Here is a 17,155-nt window from a genome sequence, read left to right as displayed (position 1 = left end):
CATTCATCTGTTGATGGACACTTAGGCTGATTCCATACTGAGGAATTTTTAATCATTACTGATATAATGAATTTTGAAAACTCAATTGATAACTGATTTTTGAGTTATTGACTTTATACAATGACATTAAACAGTCATGGACATTGAGACTGGATTTCATTTTATCCGTTATGAGTTATAGAAATAATACTTCTGCTGTTTATTTTGCTAGTCAACCAATTTAGAAGGCTGTAATTTAACAGCAAGATTAGACTGTTATTCATGTTAGATTTTGAATCTTTAAACTGTTCTCTGAATTAGTTATTCCTCTGTTTTACAATTCAGAATAACTTTCCTTGCTAAGCATTTGTTATCATTAATGTAAACCATTCCTTTTTGGGTCTTTCTCTTTAGAAGCAATGTGTTCACACTTTTTTTCCTTTGTCAAAATTTTATTTTTATAATTTGACACCATTTTTCATTTACCTTCCAATTTGTTTTATCAGTAAAAATGTTGTTTGATTTCCATATGAAAACTAGCAACTGAGAGAAGTTTCTGCAAAGAACTAAAGAAAAAAAAAAAGGGTTCTGTAGCCACAGGATAATGGACTGGCCTTTAGTTAAGAGAATCTTAGTTTAGCATAGACAGTATATTTTCTGTGTTAACATTGTTTGTTCAGGCAACTGTGTCTGAGATTACTACCCAGCCTAAAACGACTCCATCTGAATGTTTTAGGGACGTCTTATGTACGGAGTCTGTTTGAAAAATGGTTCCAGGGCTGGAATCCCTTATACATTGGGAGGTATCACTTCACCTGTAATTTCCTAATGAAGTGTATTCTTCCAGAGAAAACAGCGGCCACCACTGAGTCTGCAACTCAGTATATAGTATATAGTTTCTCACCATGTGAAAGGGCTCTTGTTAATCTTTCACCAAATCTAGGAATTATGTAGAAAAGAGTACTTTTTATTATGAAATATAAAATATACGGAAATTATTACTTTAATTGTTTTAAGGTGAACAACAGTATAAACAAAAGCATCCCACATGTTCTGTCTTCTTCATAACTCCATCCTCTCTCCTACAAGTAATCACTATCATTGCTCTGACTTTGATGGAAACTGACTCCTTCGAGTTTTTTTTACAGTTTGATAACCTAATATACATTACGTCCTTGAACTATGTTGTTTAGTTTTGCCAGTTTTTGTTATTTGGGTGAAAGGAACCATACATTGTGTATTCTTTTAAGTTTAGTTTTTTTATTCAGCTCTATTTTGGTAAAATTCATCCGTGTGTGGCTTTAATAGTATTCCATGATATGAATATACCACAAGTTTTCTTTTGTTGGCACACATTTGAATTGTTTCCAGTTAGTGAGTGTTATGAACTGTGCTCCTGTGAACATGCTCGTACATGTGTTATGCTGTGTATTATAACTCCCATTTCTCCAAGGCCTGTAGGAGAGGAATTGCTGAGTAATAGGTTATGTATTTTTCAGATTCACTGGATAATGCCATACCAGTTTGTAAAGTCATTATACCTATTTGTATTTTTACATTACATATTACAAATTTTTTATTTCATCTAATATGGTATGTAGTAGGTAATTTTTAAAAACAAACTTATTACTTAAGGAACCTGAAGTCTAAATTCTCACATATGTATGCACCACTTTAATATTTGTTAGTAATGTTTAGAACCATAGAATTCAAGAATATTCTTAGGTTTTGAGAGGACCCAATACATAAAGTTTTCTTTTCCCCACCCAAGTATAGAAACCATATGTGTTTGAGAGAGAGAAAGAATGAGAGAGGCAAACTCTGGATTCAGAAAGGTGGAAACCAAAATAACAACTTCAGAAATAAAGCAATCTGGAGGGTAGCTTTATATCTGTAGCCAAAAAAGGCTAACACTGTACCACAGATTTATGCAGACTTAACCAGTCAGTCATTGTCACAGCTGGAGAACTACAGGCCACCTTACTGAGATGGGACCTTAGTGCATATTAAATAGAGAACAGAGCAGAATGCATGCTTGTTACAGGCAGGCTGGCTTCAGAAGAGTCTGTGCTGCTCTTGCCGAGTTTCTTTTCCTAAAATGATCCGAAGAACCTTCTGAGAAACAGGCTTGGAATATTAAGCCTGAAGTCTCTCCACATGGGAAAAATGAGTGTTCTTAACCCTGCCTGCACATTATAACCACATGGGTAGCTTTATACTTGAAAAATACTGATACTCTGCCACTGACCAGTTACATGATATTAAAGGAGGGTGGACAGTAGTGAGAAGTGGGGAGGGCAAGAGCATGGTGGTCATTCCAGTCGTCCAGTGATTCCAGTGGACAGTTAGGGTTGAGAGCTAATTGAGTTAATGTCGCCACTGTGACTGGAAATGGCATTGCACCTATATCCAGGAATGCTTTAGAAAGGAAAGGCTTTAATAATCTCTTATTATAATAATAAATAATAAATCTTTATTGTAATGATCTTTACTTAGATCAGTCCAGTTTAGGGGAAGCCTCTATGCAATACCTGGGGAGTTTCTGTAACCTCTTCCCTGTTAATAGACTTGCCTTCAGAGACTCCATGCCAAAATGTAACAGAACCTGCAGATGCTCTTCTCTGTACGGCTAACCTACAGGGCTTGTTCCCCAGTCAAGAGAGCCTGAGTACATTTCCTCTCAGCACAATATTCTTTATCATTGCTGAGGCTGTATTGCCAAAGTATCTCTCAGGATTCTGCCATCCATTTCACTTTTTTTCTCAAGTCAATCCATAATTTGCTTTTGTTTTTTCAAATTACTATTAAAAAACATTTTCATCGTTAGCACAGGAACTATTTTTTACTGATTGTTTTTATTTAAGGTTTGTCTTCAATTTTAACATTAGCTTGTAGTTACATATTAGCATGTTGACTGATGTTAATAATTGGAATTTGACCATCTGATCATCAATTTAAATTTCATTTCCATGTTAAGCTATATAATAACATAGCTACACTGTCAAAGTGTATGCATGTGAAATCTGCCTTTTTTACATTTTAAGCAAAATTACGTTTTTCCTCTGTCTTTTATCCTCAGAATGGGCAACAGCTATATCGGCACATATATTTGGGTTGTAAAGAGGAAGACAACGTTCAGAAAAACTATGAACTACTTTATACTTCTCTTGCTCTTATAACTATTGAACTGGCTAATGAAGAAGTAGTTATTGATCTCATTCGATTGGCCATTGCTTTACAGGTATGCTTTCATAACCATTCACTGCAGAATACATTTTTTATAAAGCAGACACCATCTTTGAAGTATTGCCTTTATCCAAGGACATGAATTTTAAAAGGGAGTTATCTAGTTGTAAATCTAAAATACTCAAGACTATGATCACATTCTTCATTTATTCCTTTTACATATGTTGCATAAGCATCAACTTGTGTGCTAAATATCCTTCAAGGCCATAGGGATATACTGTGATGAAGAAGACAGACACAGTCCCTGTACCCCTGTACCCACACTTCCTACCCTGGGGGGATAGTCATTAAATAAGAATGACATACATGCAGTTGTTTAATTAGAGTTGCATAAGTGTTATGTAATAGAAGGACAGTATGCAATGGCTATATGTGCACGCGCGTGTGTGTGTGAACAGGAAAGGCTTTCCTAGGGAAGAGAGTTTAAGTTGAAAAATTTAACTCTCTTGTAAATGAACATTTATTTTCCTCTCAGAATTGTTTTAGAAAATAACTTCTGATAAAGTGGCATTTTTGTTAGCTTTCCAAACTACCTGCAGTTTTCCAGTGTAATCAGAGAAAATGCTGGTGGAGCATAAGAACTTGATCTCTCTGATGTGTTTGTTTCTCATTAAAGGACAGTGCAATTATCAATGAGGATAATTTGCCAATGTTCCATCGTTGTGGAATCATGGCACTGGTTGCAGCATACCTCAACTTTGTAAGTCAGATGATAGCTGTCCCTGCATTTTGCCAGCATGTTAGCAAGGTAAATGTATTTAGAAAAGTCCTTAAACTTGAATTTTGTACAAAATTGCTAATTTTATTCCAATGATGATTATTTTTAACTTTGGTGATTATGTATCAAATTAAGATAATTCTATAAAAATATACAGCCAGTAAACTGAAACTACAGCTAAAACTGTAACTACTGTTTTTATATTTTCTTAGATGAATGTTGTTATAATAGTTTAATGTAGTGGTTGAATGCAATATATGGTTTTCTTCTAGAATACCTTATGTAATTTATTCTGTGACTTTTTTCCTTTGAACCCTTATGAATCTTGGTATCTAAATTTTCTTAAATTACACTCTTTTGTTGTTTATTCTAAACTACTTGAGGCAGATCTCAAAAGTTGAATAATTAATGTGCATCTCAGAGAATTGTCCTATGTCTTTCAAATATATTTAGTTTTCTTTAGCAGTAACTCTTACATCGTTATTTGCATAACTTAGTAAACATTACAGTGCTCCCAACTTACCTAGCAGAAAAAGTCCACTTTTAAAGACGTCTGTAAGAGAGAACTTTATTTTTCTTAAACTGGAAGCACATCGTTTAGTCCTTACTAAAATGTAGGCTTTTAGTGTAATCTAAGAAACAAAACTCATCCATTCATTAATCAGATATTTGAGTGAATAATTGATGCCCACCACTAGAGAATTAAGTATTACAAAAGCAGAGTACCTCTTTACTCACAGTTCATTGGAGGAGCTAGACCACACAAGTGCCTGGAGACCTTGTACACAGGCTGCAAAAGGTAATGCGGCAGGTGGAGGATGGTAATTTGTAAAGCGATTTACAAAATAGTGCATTTGAGAAAATAGATATTCTTGCTTTATCATACTAGGCTTAATCAAATGTAATGTGTCATCATTTTTTGCTTTATATATTATTTTATTGTCACAGTTTTATCTGTTAAATTTTAAAAATAATAAATGTGAAAACAAAACAGACTGTACACTTGGGCTGTAAACTTAGCTTAAATTCAAAAACAGTGATGGTATTTCTTATAAATGTTTAAAGTTGTTTTGTTTTTAAAGTGTTTTCCAAATTTTTATAGCAAGGTCCTGAGGGGTGGGATTTTTGATTTTTGTTCTGTTTTTGAATATTTTTCAGGTTATTGAAATTCGAACTATGGAAGCCCCTTATTTTCTACCAGAGCATATCTTCAGAGATAAGTGCATGTATGTTAATCTTTACATTTTAAGGATGGGGTACTGACTTGATAAACCAATCAGTAATAATTATAAAGGAGTAAATATTGTTATAGTAATTCCTGGTGCTTTATACTAATCATCATTTTGTGTCTGTCATTTAATTCATTTAATTATTTTCCTTGTTATAAAAGGGCCTGCACATTATGGATGTTGACTCATGCACAACATAGAGTCAATCTTGAAAAAGTTTTTTAAGAATAAGATTTGGCCGGGCTCAGTGGCTCACGCCTGTAATCCCAGCACTTTGGGAGGCCGAGGTGGGTGAATCACCTGAGGTCAGGAGTTTTAGGCCAGCCTGGCCAACATGGTGAAACCCTGTCTCCACTAAAAAATACAAAAATTAGCTGGGCGTGGTGTCATGTGCCTGTAGTATCAGCTACTCAGGAGGCTGGGGCTGGAGAATCATTTGATCCCAGGAGGCGGAGGTTGCAGTGAACCAAAATCACACCACTGCACTCCAGCCTGGGCAACAGAGGGAGACTCCATCTCAAAAAAAAAAAAAACCTACCCCACTTTTTAAAAAATGTTGGCTGTCTCTCTTAAATATAGCATATTTTATGTTCTCATATGTAAATGATCAAACCTTTAAGAGAATACGGTATCCTGTTGAAGACGTTCAGTAATAGGTAACAATACTCAAAATATTGTAGAAGAAAGAATGTATTTAAGGAAAATCAGTGTTATTTCCTGCATTATTTCTTGTTCTCTAAAGAAAAGTATATATATGAATAATTTTTTGTGTGAACTTTTGGGCTATAAAAGCAGTTTATATTGAAAGCATCAGTAAGATAATATCAAGCAGTTTGAAAGGAAGGTGAAACCTTATGTGGGTGGGCAAGTACTTCCTAACACTTAGCTGGCTAATACGGTTTTCATTAACAGTCAGTGGGCTGCATTTTTATTTTGTCTCTCAGTACACTTTTTTGTTAACATGACAATAAAAGCTACATTTAGTGTTCTTTATTACTTAACAAGTGAAGATCAACAGAATAATATAAGGCTAAATTCACTATTGGAATGTTACTGGGAGAAGAATCACTGCAGAATGGTTAATATATGGGACTGCATACTATGTGTTTTTAAAGAGCTCAAATTAGTTGCCTAAAATATACTGATTTTTCTGTTACTACAGTTTACATTGTGTTTATATTTAGAATATTGAGGCTTTTGCTCTGGAATGTTTTGCATAGTAACTAATTTTTGCTCAGTAATTTAATACTGAATGATTGTTGCTTTGATGAACTTGGCAGGCTTCCAAAATCTTTAGAGAAGCATGAGAAAGATTTGTACTTTCTGACCAACAAGATTGCAGAGTCCCTAGGTGGAAGTGGATATAGTGTTGAGAGATTATCAGTTCCGTATGTACCGCAAGTAACAGGTAAGAGGAGGATAATTAGAACTCTCACTCTGGTGATTGCTTATGTTATAGTAATTTTTCCATTACCCAGTTAGCAATGAAAATTAATTCTGGTGTGTGTCCTTACTATAGCCCAGCCATCTTCAAATGCTTAAGAGTATTTACTTCTGTTTTTTAATTTTGCTATTGAAAACCTTCAGCAAATCTCTAACAACATAGATATGATTTTACCATGAGCAAATCAAGTCCTTGAATATTTATTGTTATAATACTTAATATTTTATTTAATAGTATATTTTAAAGTGAGATCTTTTCTCATTAAATGATATTCTATTTAAGTTATGGAAATTGATGAAAATTGTTTAATGATAAGTGATTATTGAGGTTAATGAATTAGACAACTTTTGTTATTTGAAAGAGTACAGACTGTTGTTATATAAATAAAACTACAAACTTTTTGAGTTAGGGATTTTTTTTTCTCTGTGACCTATATAGTCCCTTCTATTCTTCCCATTGCCTGAAATAATTCTGTTTGAAGGTAAAATTGCATAGTGTCTTGTATTCAACCTTTACTGTAAAAATTAAAATCAAAGAATTTATGTCTTATGCTTTCATTTTCATTTGGTGACTATATAAGTAGATTTTGTGAGTTAGTTCTTTCTTTGGGGATACCTCTGTTCTACAAGAGAACCATTTGATTTCACTTAGAAAGATTTCTGGATTAGTCACTACAAGTAGCGCAGTCTTTGTAAATGGCTTTTTTTAAACAACATGGATCCAAAATACATACATTTAGTACAGTAATAATTGTTCATAACAGTCTGAGATGTTAATGAGTGCTTTTGCGTTTTCTTTTTAATTTTATGCTATAAAAGATTGTGTTCCTCAGGAACTCCTTGAGGAAATAAAAGTGCTAAGAATAAAACATTATTAGAGCTTTATAATTTAAAAGATTTTTTAAAAATTTAAAATATTTTAACTCTTATAATTTGAATTTAGCTCTCTTTCCTTCAAGCAAAAAACCTCTTAAACCCAGGCACAAGCACAAAGGTAAATCCAGTTGTCAGTTTGGCCTGCCCTTTCCCTCACCTGTCCTCTAGGAAAATAGCTTAATAAAATGTGCCTTTTAGAAAATGGGGCCAGTGGCCTGCATATTTTCTGTAATTAGTTTAATTATTATTTTCCTTTATCTTCCTTATAGCCATAGTTTATTTTTACCCCTGTTATTTCTCTTTACCCTGTTCCTTTAACTCTTAACAATTTTTAATGACAGCTCTGGTACTTTTAAAATTTTTAACAAATGGTCTGCACTTCCCTGATTCCTCCCACCCCTAAAAAAGATGTATTCTCTCATAATGCATCTCTGCCAATGACTGAAAGAATTCTGAATGTTTTAGTGTCTACTTAATTATATAACTGCATAGAAATCCTAGATTTTTCTGATTTGTAAAGACTGATAGTTTAGAACCTGTCTGTGGCATGAGTATCCTACCTTAATGCAGAAACAGAATAAACAGTGATATTTTATGGGATACTGAATCTGTAATTAAATTACCTTTTGCTATGTAACCATCAGATAATTCATTTAAAAACTTGAAGGGATTTAAGAACAATGTATTAAAATAAAAGGCAGAACATATTTAGTTTGTTGTGTATCATGCAATACCCATCATCATCACAATAGTAGCTACCATGTATTATGCACTGTGTGCTAGGCACTGTGATAAGTGCTTTGTATTCATTTTCTTATGTAATTCTCATAATGGTTTGGTGAGGAAGGTAGCATTATCTTTGTTTACAAATGAGGATAGTGAGGCTAAAATTGAATTAAATGATTAGGTGACACCACTACCAGCCTCTCCAGTTAGTTGCTTAATAAATTATTTGATTTCACTATTTTTCAGGGGCTCAAGTATTGTTCACGCATCCAGAAAGATCCAGATTGATTTTTATCATTTATTTCTCTAACTTCTACTGGGTACCTGCAATTTAATATATATCAGGCACTGTTATGACTTTCATAGGGTAGCAAGATGTTAAGATGCAATTCTTATCCTCTAGGAATACAATCTAGTGGGAAAAGCAGATGAATGATTGAAACACAATGATAACTGGATCTAGAGAAAGAATGATGATCCACCTAAAGTTTATTGAACTATTGATGCCTGGCATCCTAATAATGTGGTTGATAAATGTTAGCAGATTATTGTATTTTACTTTAATCAACCTAGAATTCAAATGAATAGTGTATGTTTAGGCCTGTGCCAAGTACTGCTTTATGAAAACAGTAGTGTCCCCCATCTGAATCATTCAGAGGTATCAGTGGCTTCAGTCAACTCATACAGTTATTTAAATATTAAGTGAGCACCTCCAGTGTGCCAGCTGCTGTGCAAGCAAAAGCCAGAATGAACAAGACAGGTAGGTCTCTACTTTCACAGAGCTCACAGTCTCTCTTAAATGTATTGTTTACTTGAACCACAAAACACAGCAGATGATTGGTATTATTCTAGGTGCATAGGAAATAAGTTAATTTCATTATATAATTTTTCTCTAAGAAGATAAATAACCAGGCAATTGTAATATGACTATACGGCTATGATTAGGGACATTTTGGGTCCTCCAATAGCAGGTAAAAATATTTAATCCAGGTTTGGCGGGCCAGGGATGTCTTCCAGAGGAAAAAGCCTCTAAGCTGAGCTTGAAACAGGTGTTAGGCAAGTGAACTGTGCTTCATATGGTAGTAACAACATGTGTGAAGGAATGAGGTAGGCAAGAACAGGATTTGTTCTGTGAATTAACACAGAGTGACGACAGACTTCAGGGAGCAGAGGTAGGAATTGTAAAGCAAGGTGAACTAGTTTAAACTCTGTTCTGAAGGCAGTGGAGAAGCATGAGTGATTTTAATCAGAGGATAACATGATCAGAGTTGCATTTTAGAAATAGTACTTTGGTTGTAATTTTGCAAACTGGGGATGGGGTGACTATTTATTTTGATGGCATGTTAGTCATCCTTAGGAGAAATGACAGTGGCCCATAATAAAGAGGCATCAGTGAGAATATTGATTGGTATGGTGAGACAAGGAGAAAGCCAGGGATTTTGTCCAGGTTTCTGGCTTGGGCGCTTGAGTGGATGGTGTAAAACTGAGGGGACACATAGGATTTACTTACCATTTCATTTGCTTGTTTTTTTGTGTATGTTTTGTTTTTCTCAGAGGGATGAGAGATAAAGCTGGTGTATTAGTCTGTTTTCACACTGCTGATAGAGACATACCAGAGACTGGGCAATTTACAAAAGAAAGAGGTTTAATTAGACTTACAGTTCCACATGGCTGGGGAAGGTCTCACAATCATAGCAGAGGGTGAAAGACACTTCTTACGTGGCAGTGGCAAGAGAGAATGAGGAAGAAGCAAAAGCAGAAACCCCTGATAAACCGATCAGATCTCGTGAGACTTACTATCACGAGAATAATGTGGGAAAGAGCAACCCTCGTGATTCAGTTACCGCCCACTGGGTCCCTCCCACAACAGGTGGGAATTCTTGAGATGCAATTCAAGTTGAGACTTGGGTGGGGACACAGCCAAACCATATCAGCTGGGCTCAAGTGAAGAAGGAAAGAAGTACATATTTCAGCTGAAACTCTCTATAAGTAGTTTTGAATCTGGGGTGGTAGAAGAATAGAGTTTTTGTTAACAGAAATAAATAGGAAAAAGTGGCTGGTTTTGGAGATAATCCTCTTGTTGAGTATCTTTGAGAGTGGAGCATGCAAGTAGCTTGAGGCAGTTAGGAGTTAGGACTGGGTTTTGTGTGAGGGTTAGGAGGTTATAATGAAAATTTTGAAAAAAGCAACATAGGGGATTTTGCTAAAGCCTTCAGGGAGGATGACTTCTCACAGTGAAGGCATGGAGATAAAGAGGATGGAATGGCTTGAGACAGTTCTCTTTTCCTGAGGAGAGGCCGTATTGGGAAGGAACGTAAAGCCCCAAAGCTGAAAGTCTCAAGAATGTGAAAGGAAAGTAAGGTAATGTTAGAATGTGGGTGCTAGGAGGTTGGGGGGTGAGAAGGCAGCTGTAGAGGAGCTTCCAAAAAGGGAAAGGTAACTTGGCACAAATTGCTGAAGCTTCAGAGAAGTAGAAAATTGATTAAGACCTTTCTTTGGATTTTCCTGGAAGGTGATTATTGATCACCTTTGAGACAACACTATTATTTCCTTTTTGTTCTCAATGATTTTGCCGCTCAGGGACCCCTTTCCGGCCCCCATACTTCTCTTTTCTTTTTTTATTATTGGCTTCAACATGACTCTCTTTCTGCAACCCCTCAGCTTTCATAAATTAACCCAGAAATTCTTTTATAGCCTCCTTTGAGAGAAGTCCTTATTTTTACTTCCGGAGAGACCTTGAAAGTTAGTGTGCCTGGATGCTATAAGCAGATCAGCAGGGATGACCGCATACTGCCTTGGGCAATTCCATTGATGTGTTTATGTCCAGTTACTTATATCAAAGCATATCATTATGAAGGAAAAACAGAAAATACAGGGTCTAAGTTAACTCAGCAGTAGCCACATGCAGGATATAAAATATTCTCATCCTGAAAATTCTTGCACAACAATGTGTCCTGTTTTGTTGCAGTTGAGTATGTACTGATTCTGTACCTTCAGCCTTCATGCAGTAGAACCTGAGTGACTTTTGTATGGTGGATACAAAACCCAGAGTCTCACTGAATTTCATGCATGGATATATATGTCAGACATCAGTGTACATGACGGTAGTATAAGGCTGAAGGATGATGGAAGGGAAGTTCATTAATAACCGATAGTAAGTTTTTGTAGCTCAGAAGAAAGAGGGACAAGTAGAAATAATTGGAGAAATATTTAACACTTAAGGAAGCGATGTGATGTTCAAATAGGCCTTGAAAGATAAGAATCTCTATAGTGAGGAGGATGGCAAAGAAAGACAGGATAACGACATGTTTCTAGAAAGCAGATATCCTACAGCATGCACAGAGGTTAGAAAACAGGCATCTTTGAGTTGAACACTAGATTTATTAGGGAAGGCTGAAGTTACTGTTGGTAAGATCTGATGAGAGAGCCTAGAATGTCCTTTTAATTACAAGCAGTTGGGGAGCATAACTTGGGGAGTTATGTGGTTAGTGTTTTAAGAAGCTTAGTTAACATGGTGGTGACATACAGGTAAAATTGTAGAAAAGTCTGCCATTAGGATGCACTGCGTTACTGGTTCTCAGCTAAGGGTGAATTTTGCAATCTTGGGGAAATTTTTAGTTGTCACAACTGGGACGGAGAGAGATGGGATAGGCCTGTTGGCATCTAGTGCGTAGAAGCTAGGGATGCTGCTGAACATCTTATAATACAAGGGATAGCTTCCCACAACAAGGGTTATCTGGCCCAAAATGTCCATAGTGTCAAGGTTAAGAAACCCTAGCTAGGTTATGCTATAGTAGCAAACAACCCCAAGTTCTTAATGGTTTGAAACAGTAAAGATTTATTTATTGCTCAGACTTGCTGTACATAACTATGCATCATCCACATTCTGGAATTCAAGCTGATGGAGCTACCACTGTCTGGTACGTTACTCATACTGTATTGGCCAGGACTTATTACAGAACCCCTCCTAACCACAGAGAGGACAGGAATTGCAATCCTGTCACATCCCCAGAAAGGGCAAACTGTAATATTGACTAACAGCATTAGTTACAACCATGGAAGGCTACCTGGGAGTAGAGGAGTAGTCAGTAAGAGAGAAACCAGTTTCTTGCTGATTGCTTTTAATTCGTCAATCTTTGCTTCTTTAGTAAAGTAAAATCACAGTATATACAGAATGGAATTAGAAAGATGGAGCATAGGCTGGGCACAGTGGCTCACACCTGTAATCCTGGCACTTTGGGAGACCAAGGTAGGAGGATTGCTTGAAGCCAAGAGTTCGAGACCAGCTTGAGAAAAAAAAAAAATACCCCGTCTCTACAAAAAGTTAAAACAAAAAATTTAGCCGGTTGATTCCATGTCTTTGCTGTTGTGAATAGTGCTGCAATGAACATACACGTGTGCAAACCAACACAGGAACAGAAAATTAAATACCACATGTTCTCACTTGTAAGTGGGAGCTAAATGATGAGAACACACAGACACATAGAGGGGAACAGTACACACTGGGACCTGTTGAAGGGTGGAGGATGGGAGAAGGGAGAGCTTCCAGAAAACAACTAATGGATACTAGACTTAATATGTGGGTGATGAAATAACCTGTACAACAAACCCCCATGACACAAATTTATGTGTATAACAAATCTGCGCGTGTACCCCTGAACTTAAAAGTTTAAAAAAATTAACCGGGCATGGTGGCACGTGCCTGTAGTCCCGACTACTCGGGAGGCTAAAGTGGGAGAATCACCCGAGCCCAGGAGTTTGAGGCTGTAATGAGCTTTGATCACACCGCTGTACTCCAGCCAGGGTGACAGAGAAGAGACACTGTCTCAGGAAGAAAAAGAACAATGAAGTGTTGCCAGATGATGCAGTAATTCTGTGCTGTTAGGCTGATTCTAGACCTGAACTTCCCTACTGTTTTGGGGGAACTTTATAGGTGTGTCTGGGTATTGTTCTCCTTTGCTCTTCAGGTAGCTGGAGAGGGCCTGGGGCAGTCTGAGTCTGCAATATGAGCAGGCCCTTCCACTTATCTCTGTGTACCATGCATGCATTATAATTTAATATGTGCAGTGAGGTAGAAACCCTTGGGAACTCGGCATTAAGCAGTGGGCTGCATTTGTTTAACAATTCTAATTAGGACTGAAAATAATCTGTTTTTGAAACAACTCTATTGGTAGTACAGAAGGGAGAAACATACTAGGAAGACCCACTGGAAAGCTATCCTAAGAGTTTAGGTAAGAAAAGATGAAGATTTTGAAAGATGGCACTCCTGAAAATAAATAGGACAATGTGGAGATAAAGATGGTTTATTTAGAGATGTGGAATTGGATTTAGAACATGTCAAATAGAATTGATTAATAAGAAATTGGAAATGTTGAACTCAGAAAAGGAGGCGCCAGAATCCTGCTCAGTCACACAAGTATTTGTAGATCACCTACTGGGTGCCAGCTGCGACCCTAATAGTACCTGGGAACTCTCTGAGAGAGTTAGAGGTCCTGGGATGTGACCTGGGTGAGTACATTCCTTTTAGGACTGGGAGTAGAACAGTAGCCAACTTGGCATCATTGTCACCCTTCCTGAATTCTCTTCTGCGTCGTAAAGGAAAAATTGGGAACTATGTTTTTTCAGAATCAGAGACTGACAATGAAAAGCGCTCAGAACAATCTGCAAGTAGAAGAGGAGAAACTGTTATCTTTAAAAGACAGTGTAGCATTCAAATGGGTGGATATCGGACTAGCAGCTTCCAGAAGCTTCTTGAGAATTACCGTCTCCATGCTGCAGACTGAGAATATCCGATGGCTAGCCTAACTTTTACTCACTCAGCTTTCCAAGGGTTGAATAAGCCTCTAATTCTATATATTGGAATACACAAAGTGACTTCCTTTTTTCGGTTATAATCATGATTATTTGATATTTTCCTAGCATCCTGTACTCTCCATCATACTTTAATAATTTGTGTGATTTTATTGTATATTTTTCCTGTTAAACTGGAAGCTGCACGGGGTGTGTAATATCTATTCAGCAGACTGTCCGTAACACCTAACAGGGTCTCTAATCATTTCCTAGATTTGATGAGTATTGAATGCTAAAGTAGAAAAACAGAAGTAGAAAAGAATGTATGTAAGGACATTATGATCAACAAATTCAAATGTTCATAAAGTGGTTAAGCAGAAAATGGGCTAGGACTAGCTTTTGAATTTAGTGATTTGGGAGACCGTGGAATTTTATTTAAGAGCGCTGTCAGAAGAGTGGTTGGGGTTGGGATTATAATTACGGGACTTCGGCATAGTCAGTAGTGAAAAATCAGAGCAATTTGTTCAGACTGTACAAATGAATTGGAGGCAGAAAAGTAGATTAGCTAGAGCACTGAGGTAAAGGCAACATCTTTCTGGAGAAGTGATCAGTTATAAAGCAAAATAACAACAGCTGATGGAGATGACTGAACGGACAATGCTGGAGGAGATACTAATTGAAACAGCAATTGCTTTCAGTCCACAAATTGTAATGCACTGTAAACACCTTTAAACATTGCTTCCCAAACTGTCATCCTAGAACCAGAGTTAGTTGACAGCTTTCACTGTTTGGTGAAAATATTAGAGAGATAAGGGCAATATTAATATTGTCAGTTTTGAGTTAGGATAAATGTACTAAGTTTAGATTATGTACTTCCTTTGTTTGCTGTTACACTGACTTGCTTTCTTAAACTATTCAGTAGTGGTGGTGGTTGTTGCTGTCCTAAATGCCCCTTTTTGAAAAATAAAAATCTGATAACCTTATTTCAGTTCACCCCATCAATTTTACTTTTTAATCTGCTTCACGAAATGTAAAAGTCCAAGAACACACTGCTTTATGTATTTAGAAGGAACAAAAAAGACAAACTGTCTTAATTTTTTGACAGTTTTTGAAATCTGAGATAAGTAGAGTTTATAAATGAAAACCAACATAACATTTCTAACAAATAATGGGAGGAAAACAACTTTATTTCAGATGAAGATCGACTTTCTAGAAGAAAAAGCATTGTGGACACCGTATCCATTCAGGTGGATATTTTATCCAACAATGTTCCTTCTGATGATGTGGTAAGTTACTGAAAGTTTATGGTAGAGTACTGTCTTGGTAGACATCATTTAAAAGAATTTTTTGCCTTCCACACTTTCAAACAGGAGAAAATACAACTCTAAATTATCCTCAAATCAACTAAACTATTAGTAGAAATTAATCTGATTTAGCTTTGAATTTATTTATAGTTTATTTTACTGAACTCATTTCAGCTGTCTGTAAAGATATATAAAGCTAACATTATATGTTACGATGTTGTCAGATTTCACATTATAATTTAGTGTAAAAGATTTTTTTTTTTTGTAAGAAACTTTATACAAAGCCTGTCATTAAATTAGTGGGCTGTCTAGATCCTACTTATTTTTAAAAATTTAGGAAATGCAAATTACAGAAATAAATATAATTATACATCCTCATGTGAAGCCAAATGCTCACTACCTTTAAAAAGTTTTAAAAGTTCATCTCTAAGGTAAAATGTTTTAATTATTTTGGATAGTAAGGATGTAGTTTAAGCTGCGTTAGTGAGCTATGTACTCTGTAAGGACTGTGGCTTATTTAAAACATAGATTTCATGCTCTTCTCCCGTTTCAGAAGAGCACAAGAGCGTACCCTCCTGAGTTAATAGGGGAAAAAACAGCCAGTATTCTCTAGGACTTATTCGACACAAACCACCAGAGAATTTTTTCATAGTCAAGTAAAAATGCCAAAATGCCAGCATGTCAAGTCAACCTTCACCTTGTGGTTTATCCATTGTCTGCCTTCTTAAGTATTTATTTCTCATTGGTACAATATGCATAATTAAAAGAATATCCCTATAGGGAAAGGGAAAGGAAGTTATCTGAATTTATGCTTTCTCAAGCCTCCCTCCTACCCCCTTCCAATTCCTATTGATTTATTTGTCTTCAGGTACTAAACCTATTTGGTGGCCAGAGTACAGCCAACTGACTTATGTTTTCTATGCCATTCAACTCCCCATTACATAGAAGTTATCAGTTTTATTAAGAAATTATCAGCACGGCATCAAGAGTAGTTGAAGCAGCATTTAGTGTTCATTTTGAAACTCGACGCCTTAAAGCTAAAGTTTCTTACCAATTTAAGGCTTAATAACCACCTTGCCTAAATTCACCTCTTTCTTCAGAGCTATTTAATTTATACACCCCTTACTAGTAAGAACAGTATCTTGCTAGTTCTGTCCTTTTAATGATTATGAATTTGTCGCTATTACCTTTCTAGGGAAGAAGTTCATCCAAAGTCTTAGTTTATAAACTTAATTTTGTTAAGAGTACACTATATGTTATTGACTGCTATTTTCACCTTTCTCCTTTTGTTAACTATTCTTATTTTTTTCAAAAATATATGGAGAACACTTGAAACTGTTGGAAAGAGTCAGTCTATTTTGATAAAATCAACTGAAAAAACATTTGCATAAAGACCCAGTGTAGGGGAAAGATTCTTGTCACAAATCTTACATTAAAAGTCCGTTAATATTTTTATTAACTCTTACAAGATCCTGTTGTTTTTCATTTACTATAAGTCCTAAGTCAAATATGCCTCACACCAAGCATCTGAAAAGTTAAGTACAGTTTAGTATCACATTTACTTGAGCACATTTGAGTTTCGGACTCATTTACCATTGTGGAATCTGCTTTTGGATATTAGAGATGTTTGTTCAAATACCAGAAGACAGAATAATACTATCTTCTAGGCTAAAACTAATTAATTACTTTCATACAACAGACAGAAGAAATTCACATCAAATAGATATTTACCAGTTAATAGTGCAGCAAAATATCAAACTATTTTCTTACAATGAATCAGATAAGAAAATTGCTCATAAAAAATAACTTTTTTATTTGATCAAAATTATTTATAGTTTGTATGT

At 35.8% G+C, this 17,155-nt stretch overlaps 1 protein-coding gene across 1 annotated transcript in view; it reads left to right on the top strand.

The window, feature by feature from the left end:
- The window catches only part of EFR3A (EFR3 homolog A (S. cerevisiae)), a 111,561-nt gene that overhangs the window by 78,901 nt on the left and 15,505 nt on the right, over positions 1-17,155 (top strand). The window contains exons 15-19 of the mRNA XM_011977107.1: positions 3,059-3,220; positions 3,842-3,973; positions 5,102-5,169; positions 6,453-6,580; positions 15,202-15,293. Coding sequence (XP_011832497.1) covers positions 3,059-3,220; positions 3,842-3,973; positions 5,102-5,169; positions 6,453-6,580; positions 15,202-15,293 — 582 coding nt within the window. The remainder of the gene's footprint in view (positions 1-3,058; positions 3,221-3,841; positions 3,974-5,101; positions 5,170-6,452; positions 6,581-15,201; positions 15,294-17,155) is intronic.

Source organism: Mandrillus leucophaeus, unplaced genomic scaffold (genome assembly GCF_000951045.1).
Source record: "Mandrillus leucophaeus isolate KB7577 unplaced genomic scaffold, Mleu.le_1.0 Scaffold173, whole genome shotgun sequence".
NCBI classification, from domain to species: domain Eukaryota; kingdom Metazoa; phylum Chordata; class Mammalia; order Primates; family Cercopithecidae; genus Mandrillus; species Mandrillus leucophaeus.
The sequence above is the reverse complement of the archived record's forward strand: the minus strand, read 5'-3'. Positions and strand labels throughout refer to the sequence as shown.